Source organism: Bos indicus x Bos taurus, chromosome 19, assembly GCF_003369695.1.
Source record: "Bos indicus x Bos taurus breed Angus x Brahman F1 hybrid chromosome 19, Bos_hybrid_MaternalHap_v2.0, whole genome shotgun sequence".
Classification (NCBI taxonomy): domain Eukaryota; kingdom Metazoa; phylum Chordata; class Mammalia; order Artiodactyla; family Bovidae; genus Bos; species Bos indicus x Bos taurus.
In genome coordinates this window covers 19,099,056-19,120,660 of record NC_040094.1, presented here as the reverse complement: position 1 = coordinate 19,120,660, position 21,605 = coordinate 19,099,056, and the positions used below count along the sequence as shown (strand labels likewise).

The window sequence follows — 21,605 nt, the reverse complement described above, 5'->3', positions numbered from 1 at the left end:
ACCTCTAGCAGATATAGACAGAGTGAATGGAGGGATTGTGAACATTATTTACTTCCAAAATGGAAAAGAGTATCTTTTCCAAATGATTGGCTTTATCTTCTCAACTGATAGGCTAACAATACAGTAATATTTGAGTGTAAAGAGTATTTGACTATAAGAATGAAAAAGAATTTTTATATCTTTTCTTTTTAACTGGTATGAGTAGAATTATACTGTGGATAACTCAATCTTGCCATCTGTTTAATTTTTAGAATATTTGTTTTTAAGTGTAGTTTGTTTTTGGCAGAAAAATTATGCTCCCCCAAGAAGGTTGTTACATCACCAAGAAAAATTCCTCCTCCATCACCACAAAGTAGTGGACCAAAGCGAACACTTCCACCCAGAACTTTGGCAAATTATTTTAAAGTGTCTTCTAAGCCAAAAAATAATGAACAAATAGGAGCACTTCTAGAAAATAATAAAGGTAAGACACTAAATTGATAAAGAACCCTGATACATAAAAACTGGATGATATTTCATGAGTTCCTATTGTTATTTATTAAACTTCTGAAGGTACTACTTGTAGCAGTCTTGATGCTTTGTTTCAGTTTTGATAGGGGATTTCAGTTTGAGCTTATTCTGTGGAAATAGTCAATGTTCAATCAGAAGTTGATTTGAAAGAAGATAGGGTACATATATACAATGAATATTATTCATCCCACTAAGAGAAGCAAAATAGGGTCATTTGTAGAGACCTAAATGAACCTGGAGTCTCATACAGAGTGAAGTAAGTTAGAAAAACAAATATACATTAACGCGTGTATGTGGCATCTAGAAAAATGGTACTGATGAACTACTTCCAAGGCAGGAAGAGGGAGACAGACGTAGAGAAGAAACATGTGAACATAGCAGGGGAAGGGGAGGGTGGGATGAACTGTGAGACTAGGAGTGACATTCGCACACTACCATGTGTGAAATAGACAGCTAGCGGGCAGCTGCTGTGCAGCACAGAAGCTCAGCTTGGTGCTCTGTGATGACATAGAGTGGTCGGATAGAGGGTGGGGTGGGAGGGAGGTCCACGAGGGATGGGATGTATGTATACGTATAGCTCGTTCATGTCACTGTACAGCAGAAGCTAACACTACATTGTAAAGCAATTATATTCTAATAAAAAAGTTGACTTTATATAAAATATTTTATATGCAGGAATCAAAAATTCTTTTGAACAGAAACAGATCATTCAGACTAAATCTACAAACACAACGAATTCAAATGTCAAAGAGTTTGGGGCTGAGGAACCCAACAGGAAAAATGCAACATCCCTCATTCTTTTTGAGGAGGTAGGTTTACAGAGGTATACATTTGTGATATCTCCTGATAAAAGCTTATTCTAGAGGTTACTATATATTTTACTCTGACAATCTGTAAAACAGCCAAGAAAGTCAGGAATAATTGTGTCTATGACCCGGGTTTAATCCCTGAGTTGGGAAGATTCCCCTGAAGAAGAGAATGGCAATCCGCCTGGCAGGCTACAGTCCATGGGGTTGCAAAGAGTCAGGTATGACTGAGTGACTAACACTCACTCATTTCAAATTAAAGTGAATAAAACTGTCAACCATAGAAGAATTTTTCAGAAACATGATTCATGCAACTTGATTACTGTTTAGAGTTTGTAGAATTATACTGGCCCATACTTATCCAATTATATTAATAGGTGACTATTTCTTTGGTTTTAATGTTTGATAATTTATTTACTCTTTTAATAGTGTAAGACATTGTAAGCGTGGTGTGAAGTCACAGTGTTTACAAATTCAAAAATTTTGTCTCTGACATATAATGTATCTACTGTGTATACATAACTGATATTCAAGTAAATGTATTGTTACTCACTATGTCAGTATCCTAATAACCATTTTATTCTTAGGTTGATGTCATTTTTGAAGAAGATGCTGGATTTTTGAATGCAATCAAAACATTCATGGCAACCACGAAAAGACCTGTAATCCTTACAACAAGTGGTAGGTAACCAGTGATTTTACAATTAATTACTTTCGGTTAAAATATTTGGGGAAAGCTTCTAATTTTGGTTAGATACGTTGCTTTAGAAGTCTGCTGGCGAATTAAATTGGTTGTTTTTTCCTAAAGAGGAGGCTTCTAGATCATTTTTATTAATCAACTAAGAATTATTCAAATTTGCAATTGATTTGCAGCCTTGAGTAGTTATAAAACTTAATATATTAACTTGCAAATACCAATGACTTTAAAAAATGGGTACTACTTTGAATTACTGTGTTGGGGTGTTAGATATTTAGGATGTCAACAACAGCCTACACAGATAAAGAAATTTATGGACAAGCCAGTGAAGGGGTTTTGGGAAGGAAAAGATCTTTCTCTTTATCTCTTCCTCTTACCTATAATTAGGTCACCAAACCTCATTTACTGGTCAGAATTTTTTATGGAACCTATCCTTTCTCCAGTTCCTTAATATTAAATTTGGCCATTCCTTAGCCCTTGATAATGTTTCCGTATGGATTAATTGCATATTTTAGCTGAAGTCAGCCATCATCAGTCTCACAGAATTGGTCCCCTTTTCTTTATAATTAGAATTTTGTTTTTAATTTTAAAATTTCATGCAATATTTTTCATTCTGTATATTGTATTATAATATTTTCAATATTTGTTATTGCAGATATTCAGAATGTCTCTACTATGGATTTTTGTAGGAAAATGTGTTTGTGTTAGTCTCTACTTAGAAATTAATGGCCCATTTAATAGTTAATGACTGTACTCTAAAAATATCGTTAAAATCGTATTAATTACAAGTGACTTGGTAGTTTAAAAGGTCAAGGTAGAAATTCAGTTCCTTAATGATTTATAATTTGTATGATGTTTTCATTACTGATGAAATATAGAATACTTTCATAGAAAACGTATGACTAGAGAAAGTACCTTAGTGGTTTTAATGTTTAAAAATATGTTTTTTCACTACAGATCCAACATTTAGTTTAATGTTTGATGGCTGCTTTGAAGAAATTAATTTTAATACTCCTTCACTGGTAAGCTTTGAATTTTTATGATCATAAATTATATATCATAATTATATAACAGGTAATTTATTATAATATTTATCTATATTTTGACTATTTAAGGTGTATGTTAACATTTTTGAGTTTTAGGAGACTTCTGATTTTTTTTTTTTAACTTAAAGTTGTTTTTTTTTTTTTTTTCCAAAATTCAAATATGCAAATTTTTACTAGACTCCAGTGTTCTTTAGTTCTTTTTCATAGTAACCAGTGCTTTTTTAAGGTGAAATTTACATACAGTTAAAATTGCACTTAAGTACAAGTTGAAAAATATGAACAGAGATAAACATCCATATAACCATTATCCAGATCAAAATCACCTCATTATCCAGATCAAAATCACCTCAAAAAGTTCCCTTGGGCCCTTTTTAGTCAGCACTCCCCTCTCCACCAGAGATAACCACTATTCTAATGTGTATTAACTCAGATTAGTTTTGTCTGTTATGAAACTTTATGCTTTAATTTTCAAATTCTTTGTGTTTGCATACATTATAAGCTCCTCGATACAATGCTCTGTTTTTTGCTTTAGCTGATCATATATACTTTAAAGAAATTAAGGTAAAAAATCAAATTTTTGTTTACCTGTGTAATTTCGTATATTCTTAATTTCTGTATGAAGATCTGAGTTTTTCCTTGGTTTTATTTCTCTTTAGCCTCAAGAACTTCATTAGCAATTCTTACAGAAGAAGTCTGCCGGCAGTGGATTATATTAGATGTCTTTCAGTTTTTCCATCATTACTTTAAACATGTCATTTCACTGTGTTTTGATCACCACTGTTTCTGTTATGTCCCAGCAGTTTGAACAGATTTTTAAAATTAATGTTTCTGCCCCATATGTAATGTGTCATTTTCTTCTAGATGCCTTCAAGATCCTCTCTTTAACTTTAGTTTTCAGCAGTTTTCTTGTGATGTTCCTAGGTATTATTTTTCTTCATATTTATCCTGCTTGTGATTCTTCATTATCTATTATCCTTAATTATATATCATTCTTCCAATTAGGGAACTTTGTAGTCTTATTTTCCCAAATTTATTTTATTTTCATTTTCTCTTTTTCCCTTCTGGGGATTTAATTAGAAGAAGGTTGGACATTTACATTGACCCCCATGTCACTGAGATGTGCTGTTTCTTCCCCAAGCCACTCCCGCAATTTTTTTTTTTCGGTTTATACTTCTGATTTGGTGATTTATATTGATTTATCTTCAAGTCTACTGACCTTTTTTTTCCTGCCATCTCAGTTTTTCCATGAGGTCCATCAACAGAAATCTTTATTCTAATATTACATTAATTTTTAGTTTTACAAGTTCTTTTTACTTCCTTTTTATGTATTCTATTTTTCTGTTGAAATTTCCTATTGTTCATTATAAGCATGTTTTCCTTAAGCATAGTTTTACTAGCTGTTTTAAAATTCTTTCTTGCTAATTCCAGCTTTGTCATCTTGTGATCAGTCTCTACTTGATTGTCTTGCCTCTGAGGTATTGGTTACTTTTCCTATTTTTTTGTCTAGTAATTTTAGATTTTTATCTTGTACTTTGTGAATGATATATTGTACATTGTGAATGTATATATATATTCTGGATTCTTTTTTGTTCCTCTGAACAAGTATTCTGTTCAGAATACTTGCTTTATTTTTTTTAACTAAAATTTTTCAGAATTTTAGTTTTAGCGGTCTGCTTTAAGACAAGCTCACGCACATGAAGTTTAAGCATCAGCCAGTGATTTGGGTTCTTTACAGCTAGGATTTCCGTTTGTCTACTTTCGTGGACCTCCCCCTCACTTTCTAGCTGCTTTGAGTTTTAGCTGCCACTGTTACAGCCTGCACTCAGTCAAGAATCAATTTTCAAAGGTGTGGTGGGGATTCACCCAAGGCCATTTCATTTGTCCAAGTGTTGATTTCCCTTTCATTTTCTTCTGCCTTTAGTTATTCTCTTGTTCATTCAGATAATTAGCTTTTTATATTTTCTTAAGTTGATTATAGAACTTATAGCTATTATTTATGGCAAGGTTTGTCTTATAGTAAGTACTCTTTTGTTATTGAAAGGAGAATTCCTGGTCTGTGGGAAGAAGTCCCAGATGTGTGCAAGAATAATACATATATATAGAATAAAGTCAAAGATACCATGGGGAAAAATGTTTTTAATTGTCTTGTTTATTATAATGTAAAAATGCTAGTAGTCTTGTAATATTTGTGAACTGTGAATATAATTTTATATGTTTTAGCTTTTCAAGGTAAAAAGCTTTCCATAAACAATAAGAAGAGAATTATATTGTTTTACAAAAAATATAGCAAATTAATTGTACAAAATAAAATTTAAAAGTAAACATTATACATTTACTACTAACAAATATGTATTTAAATTTTTTCTTTTATTTCTCATTTACATACATTTATTCTTTTATGTATGCATTGACATAATTTACTAAGTCTGGTTTTCAAAAGTTATACAGTAAGTATTTTTCTTCCTGTATAGTATAGTATTCATATTTGTCATTTTAATGGCTATAAATGTTCCATCAGGTTGTACCGTTGATCCTAAGGGATTGTCTTGAGGTTTAATAAGATTGCCTTTAGTATTCAGGTTGGAGAATGTCCCATTAAAAAAAAAAACAAGATACAGTCTTGCTGTCTCAGACTGTATACAGTTAATAAAAGCAGTATATATAGATGCTTTTAATTTGGTAACATATTTCCTTATATTTTTCAATCATTCTCAATAAGAATTAAGATGTTTTAAAATTTTAGTGAAATTTGGCTTTTTGTTAGAGTATTGATGTATTTCTGTTAACTCTGCAGTTGACCATGTTTCTTTCCTCTCTTTCTCCCTTTCTACCCCTCGCCTCCCCCTCACCCCAGCTAAATGTTGCCAGCTACCTACAGATGATCTGCTTGACTGAAAATTTCAGAACTGATGTAAAGGATTTTGTAACATTGCTAACTGCAAATACTTGTGATATCAGGAAAAGTATCCTTTACTTACAGTTCTGGATTAGAAGTGGAGGTGGATTTTTAGAAGAAAGGCCATTATCTCTTTGTCGTAAGTTACTTTGTTAGAAAGGAAATTTCTGTTATGGGATTCTATATTAAAATATATGCTGTACCAAAATATTTGAAAAATTATAAAAATTTTAAGCATTGGGGTATCGTGTCAATATTAAAATAAACATATATACATCAACTTTGTTCCTGAAAGTTTGGTAAGCATTAAATGTGGGTATTTACAATTAAACTGAATCTGAAACAAATGGTTACTTGTACATTTATAAACATATGGTTTCTTAAAAATAAATAGAATTATATTATTTAGCAGCTTCCTTTTTTCACCTATTAAAAATGTTGGTGATTTTTCCATATATAAATTATTTTTAGATGGCTGTATTGTAATTTCTCTATTAGCTTCTTTAATAGCCTATAATCCTGTCTTTCCTAAGAATTCTGTTATTTCAAAAATGCTTTATTTCTTATCAATCTTCAGTCATTGTTACCTAATTCAAGTCACAGACATTTTCTGAGGACTTACTCCATGCCAGGTCCTGTGTTTATATGAATAAGACATGGTTCTTTCCGTGAAGAAGTTCATAGTTTGTGGTTTCCATGCTCCATAGTCACAGTTCTATAGTTACAGATCTTGCTCTGGGAAATATACTAATGTTTAAATTTTAAAAAGGTGAAGTTCTGTTATATTAATCCCTTATCAGTTTTTCAATTAGTTCAGAATTTAATATGTTATTCAAGTATTTATTAATAATTCAATTTAAGCTGACAGTTTCACTATTTCTTAGAAGTAAATATGATAAATAAGATGTGAAGTGTCATATTATAAACAAAATAGTTAATAACTATCACCATATTACTGAATATAAAATGCAGTGCCAAGAACTTTAACATTATTTATTTTCTTGAAGATCTTAAATGCATTTCATCCTGTCTTAAAAACACACATACATACACACAGATATACACTCAATGGAAATCAAACAGTAGAGAAATAAATAACATAAAAAGTAAAAGAGCTTCCCTGCTTCTTAAAGATAGCTACTGTTGGACCTTTATCTGTGCATATACAAATATTGCTGCCTACTTATTTAGCAGAATTACCAGCACTATGTATAGTTAAATACTTTGCTTTTCTTTTACTTGACAATTTATTGTCAGTATATAGTTCCAGCCCTCTTTTTCTCAACTGCATGCTATTCTGTAATATAAAATGGATGTAACATAATTAACCATTACCTACTAGGCAACATTTAAGTCATTTTCAGTTTCTCAGTAATTATGCAGTGATTGTCTTTTTAATTTTTCCCAATTTAAAAGGTGAAAAATGAATATCTTAATCTCATGATCATTGGTGAAATTGTAAATCTTTTTATGAGTTTATTAGATATTTGTGTGTCCTTGCACTTTTTTCAGTTGGATTGTTTGTAAGCTCACCCCACATCCTACCCCCACTAAATTTATGTAGAAATAATGTTTGTATTGTTCTCTTTGTGAATTAGATACACAGATGGAGAATAACACAATAAGGATTAGGTAGAAAAAAATGCCAAAGGATCTTGGATGTTAAATAATCGCTTGTTACGGTCTGATAAAAATATGGATACTCAGTTTTTCTTTTACTAATTTTCTAGGAGCAAATAGCAGAAATGTACCACCTGTTTGTTCTGAAGATGACCCTGATTCCAAAAATAACCCTAAAAATACAAAAAGGAATCCAACAGACCTTCCCAAATGTGACACTGGTTGTGCTGAGACCTTGTTCGGCCTTAAGAACATTTTTTCCCCATCTGAAGACTTATTTTCATTTTTGAAGGTATTTTCATTGTCTGGTTTGGAATATTTATGTTCTTTTTCATCTTCCCAACACTCACTTCTGTCTTTTGAATCTAAGGTTAATTGTAATTTACCAATAATTTTTATAGGCTTCAGATTGCTAATTTTAACACATTGTACCACTTTGACAAATGGTGCATAGGCATTGCTTTAAATATATATTATAGAATATAGAACTTAGAGATATTTCAGATTTAAAAAAGTTTCAGAATAGTAGTTTTTAAACAAATGAACTGCTAATTATTGAATTAGGGTGTATACTGACAATTAGAGAATTTAATTCTTCAATTTAACACTCCAAATTAATTTTTTAGACTCATAATACTGTTTTGATGTATTAAGGAAGTGTAAGTTAATGAAATTATGAAGGGTAGAGACTCATAACTTTGAAGATAGATAGGAATGACACTATTCATATGGGTAGAAAAATGTTCAGACTAGGTACTATTATAACATTTCTTCATTCACAATTGTTTTTCAGCACAAAATCAGAACAAAGGAAGAATGGCATAAGCTCATCCACCTTCTTACAGAATTCCAAATGCAGGATGTGGATTTCTTATATAGTAATCTTGAGTTCATTCTACCACTACCTGTTGATATCATTCCAGAAGCAGAAAACTCTTCTGTTTCATCAATAAATGTGAACACCAGTGCAGCAGCAGAAAACATGAGATGTCTTGCTGGGACACCTTTTGAAGGAGAGAAGCCTTTGAAAAAGCCACCAAAAAAGAAACATAAGAAAAAGATCGTGACTTTAGATGATAGTGACTTATTTGACAGTGAATTGGACATTTCTGATGAATGTATTCGTCTTTACTCTGCATCTTCGTCAAATTTAGAAGAAAGGAAAGCCAGAGATAAAGAAAGCAATCCACAGACAAAGAAACTAAACAAATGTCTAGAGTCAAACGTTGAATCTATTCCGCGTCCTCCTACAACACCAGCAGAAAAAAAGTGTTCTGTCCTTGTTTCTCACTGTTTAAATTCTCTCACTGAGTTCATGGACAACATGTCCTTCCTAGATGCCCTTCTGATGGATGTACGAGAACAAAGGGAGTTTGGTAAAGATGATTTTGGTTGGACAAATGGAAAGGTTAAAAGTGGACTTTGTGATGAGTTTAGTCTCGAGAGTAGTGATGGATGGACTTCTCAAAGATCTGGAGAAATAAAGGCGGCTGTAGAAGCTCTCAGCTTTACTGAATGTTCTTCTGCTATTTCAAAAGCACTGGAGAAGTCGCTGAATTCTTGCAAGAAATTAGGAAGAGACCCCACAAAAGAGCTTACTTTTTATATTTCTCAAAGACGCAACAATGTACGCTTCAGTCAGTCTGCAGCTAATTTAGAGTAAGTCTTCTGTTTACTATTTATTTTTCAATAATAAATGGTAAAAAAGGGGAAGTTATTGGTTTCTTTCTCTTACTAATTTTGAAATGCTGGGCTTTATTGATTAGGTAAGCCCGTAATACTGTAGCTTGTAAGGAGACAGTTAAGGAGACCGGCCTGATTTCTGAGAAGAGAAGAAATAAGAGATTGGAGGCAGGGGGAGTAGATTTGGAAGACTCTTGGATCACAGGGAAGGGGTCTGGATTTGCTGTGCAGACAGCAGGTGACCAAGAAAGTCTTTTCAGTACGGAAGTGACTGATGTGTTGAAAATGGTACAGGAGGTTCATCTGGAATACAGTTAATCTAGTCTAGACTAGGAAATGGCAACCCACTCCAGTATTCTTGCCTGGAGAATCCCATGGACAGAGGAACCTTGCGGGCTACAGTCCATCGGGTCGCAAGAGTTGGACACGACTGAGTGACTTTCACTTCTCTAGACTAGAATCAGGGTGGAGTAGAGACCAGAAGCTGGTTGTGTTTGAGACTGTTGCATTTTTATTGGACATTAAAAATCAAAAGGTAATGTAATACTTTTAATTTACAGCAGTGCTTGGCAGAGGGTAGCAGTCATCAAAAGTGTATTTTCCAGCCGATCTCTTCTGAACCTGGGTAATAGACAAGCTAGTATAATTGAATACTTGCCAACTCTTCGAAACATCTGTAGGACTGAGAAGCTAAAGGAACAAGGAAAAAGTAAAAGAAGGTAAAGTTTGTTATAAAAAGAACACTTGACATAGCTGTTTACAGATTGATAAATATTCTTATCTGATGGAAATATTCTTATCTGATGGAAATATTAATATTTAAATTGTATTTTTCCTTGTAATTTTGACAGATTCCTGCACTATCTTGAAGGAATTCATCTTAACATTTCAAAAGAGACTATGAACACTTTGGCAGCTGACTTCCCTTAATATTCTACATTAACGATGCCTTCTACGGAGTCTCATGTGGCTCTCAAGATAAATTTTTATATTGATGTTCATGGAAGTGTTTATTTCTCTTAATGTACATTTAAAACAGACTATTTGTATATTTTTATTAGTGTGTAAATATTTAAGATGAAAAAATTGGAGTTACAAATTATATTTATAATTATGGTAGTATTTTTTTTCTGTATTTTTTTCTATTACCTGATTTAGCTCTGTTGGAATATGTGTGTGGGCTGTTTCTAGAAGGTAGAGTTCCCTAAATATTCCTAAAGGTGCTTCAATGCCAAACTACTCTACACCTTCTCCCTTTCTCATGACCCTCAATCCACCTCTCTCCAACCAAGTATCAGCACCCTGTCAAATTGTGAATGTGAATCACCCAGGTGATGATCTTTTTAAAAATCATCAATTTTACACAATCCAGAATATGAAATAGCATGGACAATAGTAAGAAAACTTCCAAAGAAAGAAATTATGTGTCATTTTTCAAAAAGTAAGTTTTTCCTGATAAATTTATTTTTAGTGTGCTGTCCAGGATATGTTACCATGTGAATCACTGAATACTGAGAAGGTGAAATCAAGATTATGAACTGTAGTTTTCATAAATCTTTTTGTAGCAACAGTACAAATGTGGTATCTTGTATATTTTGATAACTCAAATAATTTGTCTTGTACATTTTTCTTGTATTTTTACATCATTGATGTTTTATTTCATAAAGATATTAATATAAATATTCTGGATAAACTGCTGTTCATTCAAACTGTAACAAAGGATTCTACTCTAGGATTTCTACATGATAGCCATTTCCACTTAAGGTTATATTTTTGGAGAAAGTATCTATTTTTAATTATAAGATTTTAAAATATACAACATTTCATGTAAAATCATTTTTACAATCAGATAATCAGGTGTATCTGAAAATAGTTTCCTATTTCAAGTGTTTATATTATATATTAGCTTAATATTCAGTTACATTATCTGGAGAATTATGTTTTCACTTCAAAAGGTAAGGATCCTAATTTTCTACAGTTGAAAAACATAGACATATACCTGTGTACAAAATGTTTTTACCTCTTACAATATTTGTTCAATATATCTTTTCTTGTATTGCTAGTACATTGATTTAATTAAAGGCTAAAGGTAAGACTATGCAGTATTTAAATGGGCGTTCCAGATGAAATCATCTGGGTAGTATGGATATTGAATAGGTTTGGATATAGGCTCTAACAGGTTTTGTCCCTATACAAAAGAGAATACGATCTAAGGCACCTTTTTTTTTTTTTTTTTTTTTAAGTATATGGATTTATTTTTTCTACTGAATACAAGAGTCCACTACCTGTAGAGCATTTACCAGTTAATTTGGTCTTTAGTTATTAGAAAATTCTGACAGTTCTCATCAATTGAGGAGCTAAAGTAAAATTAACTCCATAGAATTGTATTTGAATGACCAAAAATCAAGAAATGAAAGAAGTATTTTCCTCCCTAGTATGGACGCAGGGAATAGCTTTTTCTTTTTTCAGGTTTAGCATATTTTGAGGAAATACTTGCTCAGTTCTTAAAGGTGATAATACTGTAAGACTTAAGATTTACTTTTGTGATAGAAGTAACTACATTTTGATGACTTTTCAGTACTTAGCGTCTTATCCTTTAAATGTCTAACTTGAACACATTTTCACCACAGCTATTTCCAGAAATATGTGAGAAATAGAATGCCACCCACCTGGCCTGACCAACTGAATGGCTGGTGAAGCTGTTTACGAGTACCACACAGTGGCAAACGAGGTAGTCTAGAGGAAGAATGGTTTCAGACCTATACTTGGAGGTATCTGCAACAGTTCCAGGTGGAGATGCTTCTGTATACAGTCACATAGAGCTTTACAGTGTGCATGGCTACAAGTCTGGAGTGCACATCAAAGTGCCTAGGGAGTTGGAGGCGCTGGAAGGGAGGACATTCTTGTTTGTTATAGATATCTGATTATTTGGATTTTTTTTTTCAAAGTATACTTCACTTTTAGTTTAAAGGAAAGAAAAGAGTTAATGCTTTGATATCAGGGTGACTTGGGTTCAGTATAAGTGAGATATAAGGAGGGCCTGAGTTTAAGCAAAATGGAGAGAGATGGGGGAAAAAATTAAGTGCTACTTTTCTGAGAAGATGGTCTATTGAGTAAAATATTTCAAAGTTAAAAAATGAGCCTGCACGAAATTTTTAAAATGAGCCTGTTGGGCTTCCCCGATGGTCCAGTGGTTAAGACTCCATGCTTCCACCGCAAGGGGCACAGGTTTGACACCGGGTCAGGGATCAAATATCTCACATGCCACATAGTGCAGCAACGAAAAAGACAGCCTGTTAAACAAAACGTGTTTGGTGCTTAATAGATTCAGCTGATGAAGAGTGCCTTCTGAAGCCATCAAACCACATTGTACTCATAGAGCAAGAGGAGGACTCCACAAGTTGTGTTACTGATTATATTTAGCTTTATTCCCATGATAAGCACCATCCAGAAAATTCATTAGTCCTTACTTTAACAATATGATAATGATGCAAATCTTTTTGTATAGATGGCACTTGCCTTTCAAGGAAGATAACTGTTTCCCGTTTTGGATGTTTAAGGAACATCATATTTTTTAACACTTAAACTTGAAAGGCACAGGATCTCATATTTATTGATTTAGCCTCGGTTTATTATTGTATAAACCATTCAAGAGCCAAAAGTCTGACTTTAAACATCTAAATACATTCAAACTTGTGCTTTCTTCTCCGTTAACATGGATGTTCAAAACAGTTGCTTTTACAACTTAGGAGCTAATAAATATAAATTCATAGAATATTAACAGCATGTAACATATTAACCTCAGAATTTTAAGATTCAGTATTAAAAACAGCCAGTTCATAGAAGGCAATAGCTTGTAATAATGAATCATATAACTCCTCCACTCTGTTGTGTTCAGTAGATGAAAACATCTGTCTGTAGCGGACTATCTTCTCTGGTGGGAAGAATACCCGAGGCTCATCTTTCAGTACAGACTCTGAGAGGAGCTGCTTCACCACCTCTTTTCCACTAGTCCGTGTGTCCCCAATCATCAGCTCAAAATGCTTCCCCACTGCATTTCGATTCATGCTCAGCACCTGATGATGACCATCCTGGGCAAACGTTGTATTCAGTAAGGCGTACAGCATGGCTTCTGTCATATGAAAATGTAACAGCACAGGAAACAGAGACGGGTTCTGAAATGAAGGTCCTGCTTTTTCCAGAACATAGAAGTCAGCTTTAGGCATCTTTGAAATGATTGAAGAAATCTTTGGGAAGAGAAAAAGGTAAAATAAGTGAACAGGGAAACTAGGCCCATGCATCCTAGAGCCCACGCTCTGCAACGAGAAGCCACCGCAATGAGAAGCCTGAGCACGCCAACTAGAGAGCAGCCTCTGCTCGCGCGAGCTAGAGAAAGCCCATATGCAGCAGTGAAGACCCAGTGCAGCCAAAAATTAAGAAAGAATTCACTGAGTTTTACTGTTTAGGCCTCCATCTCTGTCCCACTTAACTTCCATTATATTGCCACTGACAATTTTGAAGTAACTGAAAAAGATTTATGGAGGAGGAAGGATAGCCAAGTTCTTCTACTCATGGTTCTAGCAGGAACAAGCTGAGCTAAAACAAGCCAGTTAATCCTCCTAATTACTAGTTTCTTCATCTGTGCAATGGGCTTCATAATCCCTAAGATCTCGACTGCCTTTAAAACTGGACAAAATTGTCTTATTTACCTTTTAAAAAATTCTAGGGTAGCGTACAGGGTTGGAATGACTGGCCTAGACTCAATCACCTTTGCCACTGACTAAACAAGAGATGACGAGAGTGAATGTCGACACTCTAGGAATCAGTGAACTAAAATGGACTGGAATGGGTGAATTTAACTCAGATGACCATTATATCTACTACTATGGACAGGAATCCCTCAGAAGAAATGAAGTAGCCATCATGGTCAACAAAAGAGTCCGTAATGCAGTACTTGGATGCAATCTCAAAAATGACAGAATGATCTCTGTTGGTTTCTAAGGCAAACCATTCAATATCACGGTAATCCAAGTCTATGCCCCAACCAGTAACGCTGAAGAAGCTGAAGTTGAACAGTTCTATGAAGACCTACAAGACCTTTGAGAACTAACACCCAAAAAAGATGTCCTTTTCATTATAGGGGACTGGAATGCTAAAGTAGAAAGTCAAGAAACACCTGGAGTAACAGGCAAATTTGGCCTTGGAATATGGAATGAAGCAGGGCAAAGACTAATAGAGTTTTGCCAAGAAAATGCACTGGTCATAGCAAACACCCTCTTCCAACAACACAAGAGAAGACTCTACACCTGGACATCACCAGATGGTCAACACCGAAATCAGATTGATTATGTTCTTTGCAGCCAAAGATGGAGAAGCTCTATACAGTTAACAAAAACAAGACCGGGAGCTGACTGTGGCTCAGATCATGAACTCCTTATTACCAAATTCAGACTTAAATTGAAGAAAGTAGGGAAAACCACTAGACCATTCAGGTATGACCTAAATCAAATCCCTTATGATTATACAGTGGAAGTGAGAAATAGATTTAAGGGACTAGATCTAATAGATAGGGTGCCAGATGAACTATGGACTGAGGTTCGTGACATTGTATAGGAGACAGGGATCAAGACCATCCCCATGGAAAAGAAATGCAAAAAAGCAAAATGGCTGTCTGGGGAAGCCTTACAAATAGCTGTGAAAAGAAGAGAAGAGAAAAGCAAAGGAGAAAAGGAAAGATATAAGTATTTGAATACAGAGTTCCAAAGAATAGCAAGAAGAGATAAGAAACCCTTCCTCAGCGATCAATGCAAAGAAATAGAGGAAAACAACAGAATGGGAAAGACTAGGGATCTCTTCAAGAAAATTAGAGATACCAAGGGAACATTTCATGCAAAGATGAGCTTGATAAAGGACAGAAATGGTATGGACCTAACAGAAGCAGAAGATATTAAGAAGAGGTGGCAAGAATACACAGAAGAACTGTACAAAAAAGATCTTCACGACCAAGATAATTATGATGATGTGATCACTGACCTAGAGCCAGACATCCTGGAATGTGAAGTCAAGTGGGCCTTAGAAAGCATCACTACGAACAAAGCTAGTGGAGGTGATGGAATTCCAGTGGAGCTATTTCAAATCCTGAAAGATGATGCTGTAAAAGTGCTGCACTCAATATGCCAGCAAATTTGGAAAACAGGACTGGAAAAGGTCAGTTTTCATTCCAATCCCAAAGAAAGGCAATGCCAAAGAATGCTCAAACTACTGCACAATTGCACTCATCTCACATGCTAGTAAAGTAATGCTCAAAATTCTCCAAGCCAGGCTTCAGCAATATGTGAACCGTGAACTTCCTGATGTTCAAGCTGGTTTTAGAAAAGAAGAGGAACCAGAGATCAAATTGCCAACATCTGCTGGATCATGGAAAAAGCAAGAGAGTTCCAGAAAAACATCTATTTCTGCTTTCTTGACTATGCCAAAGCCTTTGACTGTGTGGATCACAAGAAAATGTGGAAAATTCTGAAAGAGATAGGAATACCAGACCACCTGACCTGCCTTTTGAGAAACCTGTATGCAGGTCAGGAAGCAACAGTTAGAACTGGACATGGAACAACAGACTGGTTCCAAATATGAAAAGGAGTTCATCAAGGCTGTATATTGTCACCCTGCTTATTTAACTTATATGCAGAGCACATCATGAGAAATGCTGAACTGGAAGAAACACAGGCTGGAATCAAGGTTGCCGGGAGAAATATCAATAACCTCAGATATGCAGATGACACCACCCTTATGACAGAAAGTGAAGAAGAACTAAAGAGCCTCTTGATGAAAGTGAAAGAGGAGAGTGAAAAAGTTGGCTTAAAACTCAACATTCAGAAAACGAAGATCATGGCATCCGGTCCCATCACTTCATGGGAAATAGATGGGGAAACAGTGGAAACAGTGTCAGACTTTATTTTTTTTGGGCTCCCAAATCACTGCAGATGGTGACTGCAGCCGTGAAATTAAAAGACGCTTACTCCTTGGAAGGAAAGTTATAACCAACCTAGATAGCATATTCAACAGCAGAGGCATTACTTTGCCAACAAAGGTCCGTCCAGTCAAGGCTATGGTTTTTCCTATGGTCATGTATGGATGTGAGAGTTGGACTGTGAAGAAGGCTGAGCGCCAAAGAATTGATGCTTTTGAACTGTGGTGTTGGAGAAGACTCTTGAGAGTCCCTTGGACTGCAAGGAGATCCAACCAGTCCATTCTGAAGGAGATCAGCCCTGGGATTTCTTTGGAAGGAATGATGCTAAAGCTGAAACTCCAGTACTTTGGCTACCTCATGCGAAGAGTTGACTCATTGGAAAAGACTCTGATGCTGGGAGGGATTGAGGGCAGGAGGAGAAGGGGACAACAGCGGATGAGATGGCTGGATGGCATCACTGACTCGATGGACGTGAGTCTGAGTGAACTCCGGGAGTTGGTGATGGACAGGGAGGCCTGGCGTGCTGCGATTCACAGGGTCGCAAAGAGTCGGACACGACTGAGCGACTGAACTGAACTGAATCACGTCAGATGACTGATTGAACCAGTTTTTACAGATATGATCAGAATGATCATTACTGCCCATCTCACCAGATTCTGAAGACTCAGATGAGACAATAAATAACTGTGTGAAGAACAAGCTTTATAAATATAGTACGGAAGTTTCTTAACATTGAGAACAGTATACTTTACCCCTGATTTTCTCAGGATCTACCTTTGATTCATAAGGTATTTCTTTAAATAAATTATTAGGTTTTTAAAAAGATCATAAGTGGGGACTTCCCTGGGGGCCCAGTGGTTAAGAATCCGCCTGCCCGTGCAGGGGACACGGTTTGATCTCTGGTCCAGGTAGGTCCCACAGGCCGTGGAGCAACGAAGCCTGTGGGCCACAACTATGGAAACGTGAGTACCTAGACCCTGTGCTCTGCAACAACAGAAGCCACTGCAACGAGAGGCCCACCCACCGCACCCAGAGAAAGACTGCACGCAGCAGTGAAGACCCAGCACAGCCAAAAAATAATAAATTTTTTAAAAATTAAACAAGCGATGGAAAACGCAATAGGAACAGGTGAGTAGTAAGTACCCAAAGAAAATCCATCCTTACTATTTTATTTCATCCCTTTTAGGACTAAAAGATTCATAAGGAGCTCCAGGCAGGTCAGGATTTGGAGATGCAAATGCCTTACCTCTTCTAAATAGACAGATGATAGGTATGATCCTTTCATCAATTGGCAATATTCGGTTTGCTGCCAATCCAGCACTGCCAATTTACGATCGAGGTGAGCCCAGGCAATTCTTCGAGTACCAGAAACAATGGATACAATACTATTAACTGCCTGAAACAAAAAAGCCTGGTTTAATTATAAGTGTGAACATTTTAAAAGACAGGATTTAAGATACAAACTCAGAAATCCAAATTAGTTTATGTGATAGAAATAATATTTAGTTTATGAACTAAGAATTATTAAAGAGTAGTTATTATTAAAAGGTAACCAGCAGTAGTCAGTTTATAGACAGAACTTTTACTTGTTCTCAGCACCTAGCTCAACACAGGTGTTCAGATATTCACATGTTGCTGGGGAATGTGCTAGATACTGGGAAACAAGGGACATGACCCTACATTATAAGAAACACCACCATACAAGTTACACTGTAGAGAGGAGAAATGGTCAGGAAGACTTGCTGGAGGACTAGGAGACTGAGTAAAATGGTAAACAGGAAGTTATTTCACCCAGATGTCTGCAGATATAGGCTGACACCTCTCAGACAGTGTCCTAAAAAATGCAAGTGGCGAAAGGGCAGAGGGATGGGCAGATTTCTGCAGAAAGTAACTTCCTTTATCCTGAGAGCTACTGGGAGTCACCAAAGCATACACATTCAAGTGTAACAGATGTACATTTCAGAAAGGACACGGACAGCTGTGAGAAAAGTGGGTGAGAGATGGCTAGACTAGGGAGAAAGATCTGTATTAGGTACCTGTTACACTACAAAGTTTTAAGAATCTTAGTCACAGTGAGAAGCACAAACAGATTAAAAGCAATAGGAGTATAATTGATATGTGGAATAAAGGAGGAAACGAAAACAGCCAGGTAACTCAACATTCCTACATAAGTCCTGCACAGACCTACTTCTCTACATCAACTATCCTATCTTCCTAAAATGCCTTTCTCTTCCTACTAGCATAGCTCTCTCTCCAGGATCCAGGCTGAGTTCTAGTAAACATTCCCCAACACACAGTTCTCTCCACTAAATTGCCAATTTACTACCTGTACATTTCATGTCTTTGAGAATAACTATAAATAGATTGTCTATGTGTGTATCCCTGGGTCCACAGGAGTAAACTATAATTGCCAGAAGAACCCTGTCTTGGTGCCCAGAATAGTACTCTGCAAAGTAGGTTGTCAAATATTTAGGCAGTAAAAGAGATGTTAAGAAAAAGAGTGTACCTTAACTCTCTCTCTTCCTATTTCTGGTTTGATGAGCTTTCTCAAGAGCCGACTTTCCTGTAACTTCTTTTTTTTCCCTCCAGTCTCTGGATTAAGAATGGAGTTACAAACTTGAATGGTGATTTTATACTGGAACAAGGGCACATTCATTAAACTCTCCAAATTCTGAAATGGTCCAAACTTTTTTCTGTGTTCTACAATATTGAAGGACTTTTTTCCACGAAGCAATTTGAAAGCTTCAAGTTCTTTATTAGATGCTGTATTCAACACATGCAAGATGGAAGCCTGCTGTTCTGAAGAAAAGAGCTTGTCAAGTGTCTTTCCAGACTCCTTTGCAGTCTCATCAGAAAAATCAATATGGGGAATGATTTTCTTTGGTGCAGTGGATTCTTTCCGACAGCAGGAATTATGTAGGGCCTGGAATAAGGATGACGCTAAGGGAAGTGGAAAACATCTCCATCTCCCTAAAAGAAAATTTTAGCAAAATTTAAGTTAGACATAGTTCCTTTTAGTGTTGTGGCCTAACGAGGGCCTTTGCAAAGTGATACGGACTTTCCCATAATTTAAGAACTATCCATAAGAGATATAGGCTGATTTTTGTGGGTAACAAACTTAAATTTTACTACATACAAATCTTATGTCCAACAAGAAGCATGTATTTAAAACGATTATTTCCAACTTTTTAACGTTTTTAAAAATTTTAACCTTAGAGAAATCTTTTTGCAATTAACTGATATTTTAAACAATATTTATCTTCACTAGTTTCTTTCTCATCCAGTGGAATCAAATAAAACTAAATTTTAGAGAATTCCCTGACGCTGGAGTGGTTGGCGCTGTCACTGCCAGAGGCCAGGCGGGGAACTAAGATCCCGAAAGCCGCACAGAGCGGATAAAATAAAACTAAAATTTACCCGTTTACAAGAAATATTTTAGCTGAGTGATAAATTTAAGAGCGGTTTTTATTTTCTTTCGTACGCTTTTCACGATTTCTACCGTAAGTCTACAAAGAAGAAAACCCATACAAAGAGCAACTCTGTAAAACCAAGGGGAAGTTTTACATTGCGGCCACAGGACAATAACGCATCCAGAAGTAAGCCAGCAGCTGTCAGACACCGAACCCTCTGCCCTCTGCCCTCAGCCCAGTCCGAGGAGTCGCTCGTGGACCCTTAACCCAGGGAAAGGAATCCCAATAGTTCCGAGGCTCGGCGACCAGAACCGCCCCCTCTTCTCGGCAGGGTCTCCAAGAGGGAGACCTGGACACGGGACCTGAGAGGGTAAATACGCCAGGCGCTAAAAGCATACGGCAGATTCATCCAGTATTCCAGGCACCCTACCTCCAGCCAAGAGGAGACTAGGGATGGTCATCCTCCACGCTAAAGCACTAGGTTCCCACGGTTCAGTCTTCCCCCACGGAATTCCGGTTTCTGCGTGCTTCGCCCAAAAGCGCCCGGCCTGTCAAAGGTTCCGGCGGAAGCGGCGTTCCGGCCCGCCACTAGGGGCTTCCAGCTGGGCTGTGGGCAGTCGCTTCGTAGAGCCTCGATGCAGACTCCGCCGGCGTAGTAGTGCCAGGATCCGCAGCTCCGAGCTGCGCCGTAGGTTCGTTCCTCTGCATCCGGAAAACGGCCTCGCCCACTGTGGCCCCTGAAAGCAGCAGAGCCGAATCTCTGGGAAGAGAACGCCTGGGCCGGTTTTAGCTTGTAGTTGGCAAGATCCCTCCTTTGGGGAGCCTCCCTGGGTTTGGATCCAGGCATCTAGATTGGTGAACTCCTATCCGGGACCCTGTCTGGGGCGCAAGGAGGAGAGTCTGGCGGGGGAACGTAGGCAGGAACACACATAACCAATACCCCAGGTAGAATGGACTAACTGGGACAGGTGCGAGGTGGTGTTTCAGGAGCCCAGCAAGCTGAAGACAAGCTCCAGGAAGGGAGCCTTAGGAGGAAGTGGCTTTAGCGCTGGGCCTCAAAAGTATCCCCTGTGGAAGGGATGGATGCAGATCAGGCTGGCACCAAAAATGGTTGGTCCTGTTCCACCAGCTAACTGGAAACCACCTGGACTTTTGTAGAGTCAGACTTGAGGTGTGTTTCTGAAAAACTGACCATACGTTGAAGTATGAGGCTGGATTAGAGGTAACAAAGTGTATCTGGAAGCTAGTGTATCCTCAAGGCATAAGCAACAGTCAGGAATTGAACCGGGGCAGTTGTGTGATCTGGTAAGGCTGGATGGCTGTTCCTTGCTGTTTGTACACTCACTGCTAGAACAGTCCCCGCTTCACCTACACCACCCTCACATGACTGATCATCCCTCCTAGTCATAGAACCTAACGAGTAAATGCCAATGTACTTGCCCCAGCCCCAGCTAGTGATTTTCCTAATCTATAGCTCAAAACATCTCTACTAGGATAGTTTATCAAAGGGGTGTTGAGGGGCATCCCCCTTCCCTGGTTTCTGGGCAACCTGGGGTCATTTCCCTCACATCCAGTGAAGACAGGCTGTCTTGTCCTGCCTGCCACCATGCAGTGCCTCTCCAGAACCCTTTTGCTTCAGACGTGTAAGATTCCTTATCCGCGAAACCATTGGTATCTCTGTTGCCGATTCTGGGCTCTTTCACGAAAGATGGCATGGTATGGCATGTGTCCTCAGTTGTGTCTGACTCTTTGCAACCTCATGGACTGTTTGCAATCCACCAGGCTCCTCTGTCGGGATTTTCCAGGAAAGAATACTGAAGTGGGTTGCCATGCCCTCCTCCAGGGGATCTTCCCCACCCAGGGATCAACCCCACGCCTCTTGCGTCTCCTGCACTGGCAGGCAGATTCTTTACCACTAGAGCCACCTAGGAAGCCCATTTCATGAAAGATGGAGAGACTTTAATTTTGTG

General features: G+C 37.0%; 2 protein-coding genes across 3 annotated transcripts in view; one reads left to right on the top strand and one right to left on the bottom strand.

Annotated features, from left to right (window-relative positions):
- The window catches only part of ATAD5 (ATPase family, AAA domain containing 5), a 35,404-nt gene extending 24,318 nt beyond the window's left edge, over window positions 1-11,086 (top strand). The window contains exons 15-23 of one of the 2 annotated variants that reach the window (XM_027517515.1): window positions 287-463; window positions 1,186-1,319; window positions 1,904-1,997; window positions 2,971-3,035; window positions 5,914-6,094; window positions 7,686-7,867; window positions 8,369-9,234; window positions 9,822-9,977; window positions 10,110-11,086. In XM_027517515.1, the coding sequence (XP_027373316.1) occupies window positions 287-463; window positions 1,186-1,319; window positions 1,904-1,997; window positions 2,971-3,035; window positions 5,914-6,094; window positions 7,686-7,867; window positions 8,369-9,234; window positions 9,822-9,977; window positions 10,110-10,188 (1,934 nt within the window). In that variant the 3' untranslated portion in view covers window positions 10,189-11,086. Of the gene's footprint in view, window positions 1-286; window positions 464-1,185; window positions 1,320-1,903; window positions 1,998-2,970; window positions 3,036-5,913; window positions 6,095-7,685; window positions 7,868-8,368; window positions 9,235-9,818; window positions 9,978-10,109 lie in introns of both variants that reach the window. The other variant, XM_027517514.1, reaches the window with a different exon arrangement.
- Window positions 11,087-12,659: 1,573 nt separating this feature from the next.
- Window positions 12,660-20,171, bottom strand: TEFM (transcription elongation factor, mitochondrial). Its single transcript, XM_027517516.1, has 4 exons — window positions 20,066-20,171; window positions 18,732-19,195; window positions 17,472-17,621; window positions 12,660-13,505 (listed from the first exon to the last, which is right to left on the bottom strand). The coding sequence occupies exons 1-4, from the start codon at window positions 20,094-20,096 to the stop codon at window positions 13,068-13,070; spliced, it is 1,083 nt and encodes a 360-aa protein (XP_027373317.1). The 5' UTR covers window positions 20,097-20,171; the 3' UTR covers window positions 12,660-13,067.
- Between the last annotated feature and the right edge of the window lie 1,434 nt (window positions 20,172-21,605).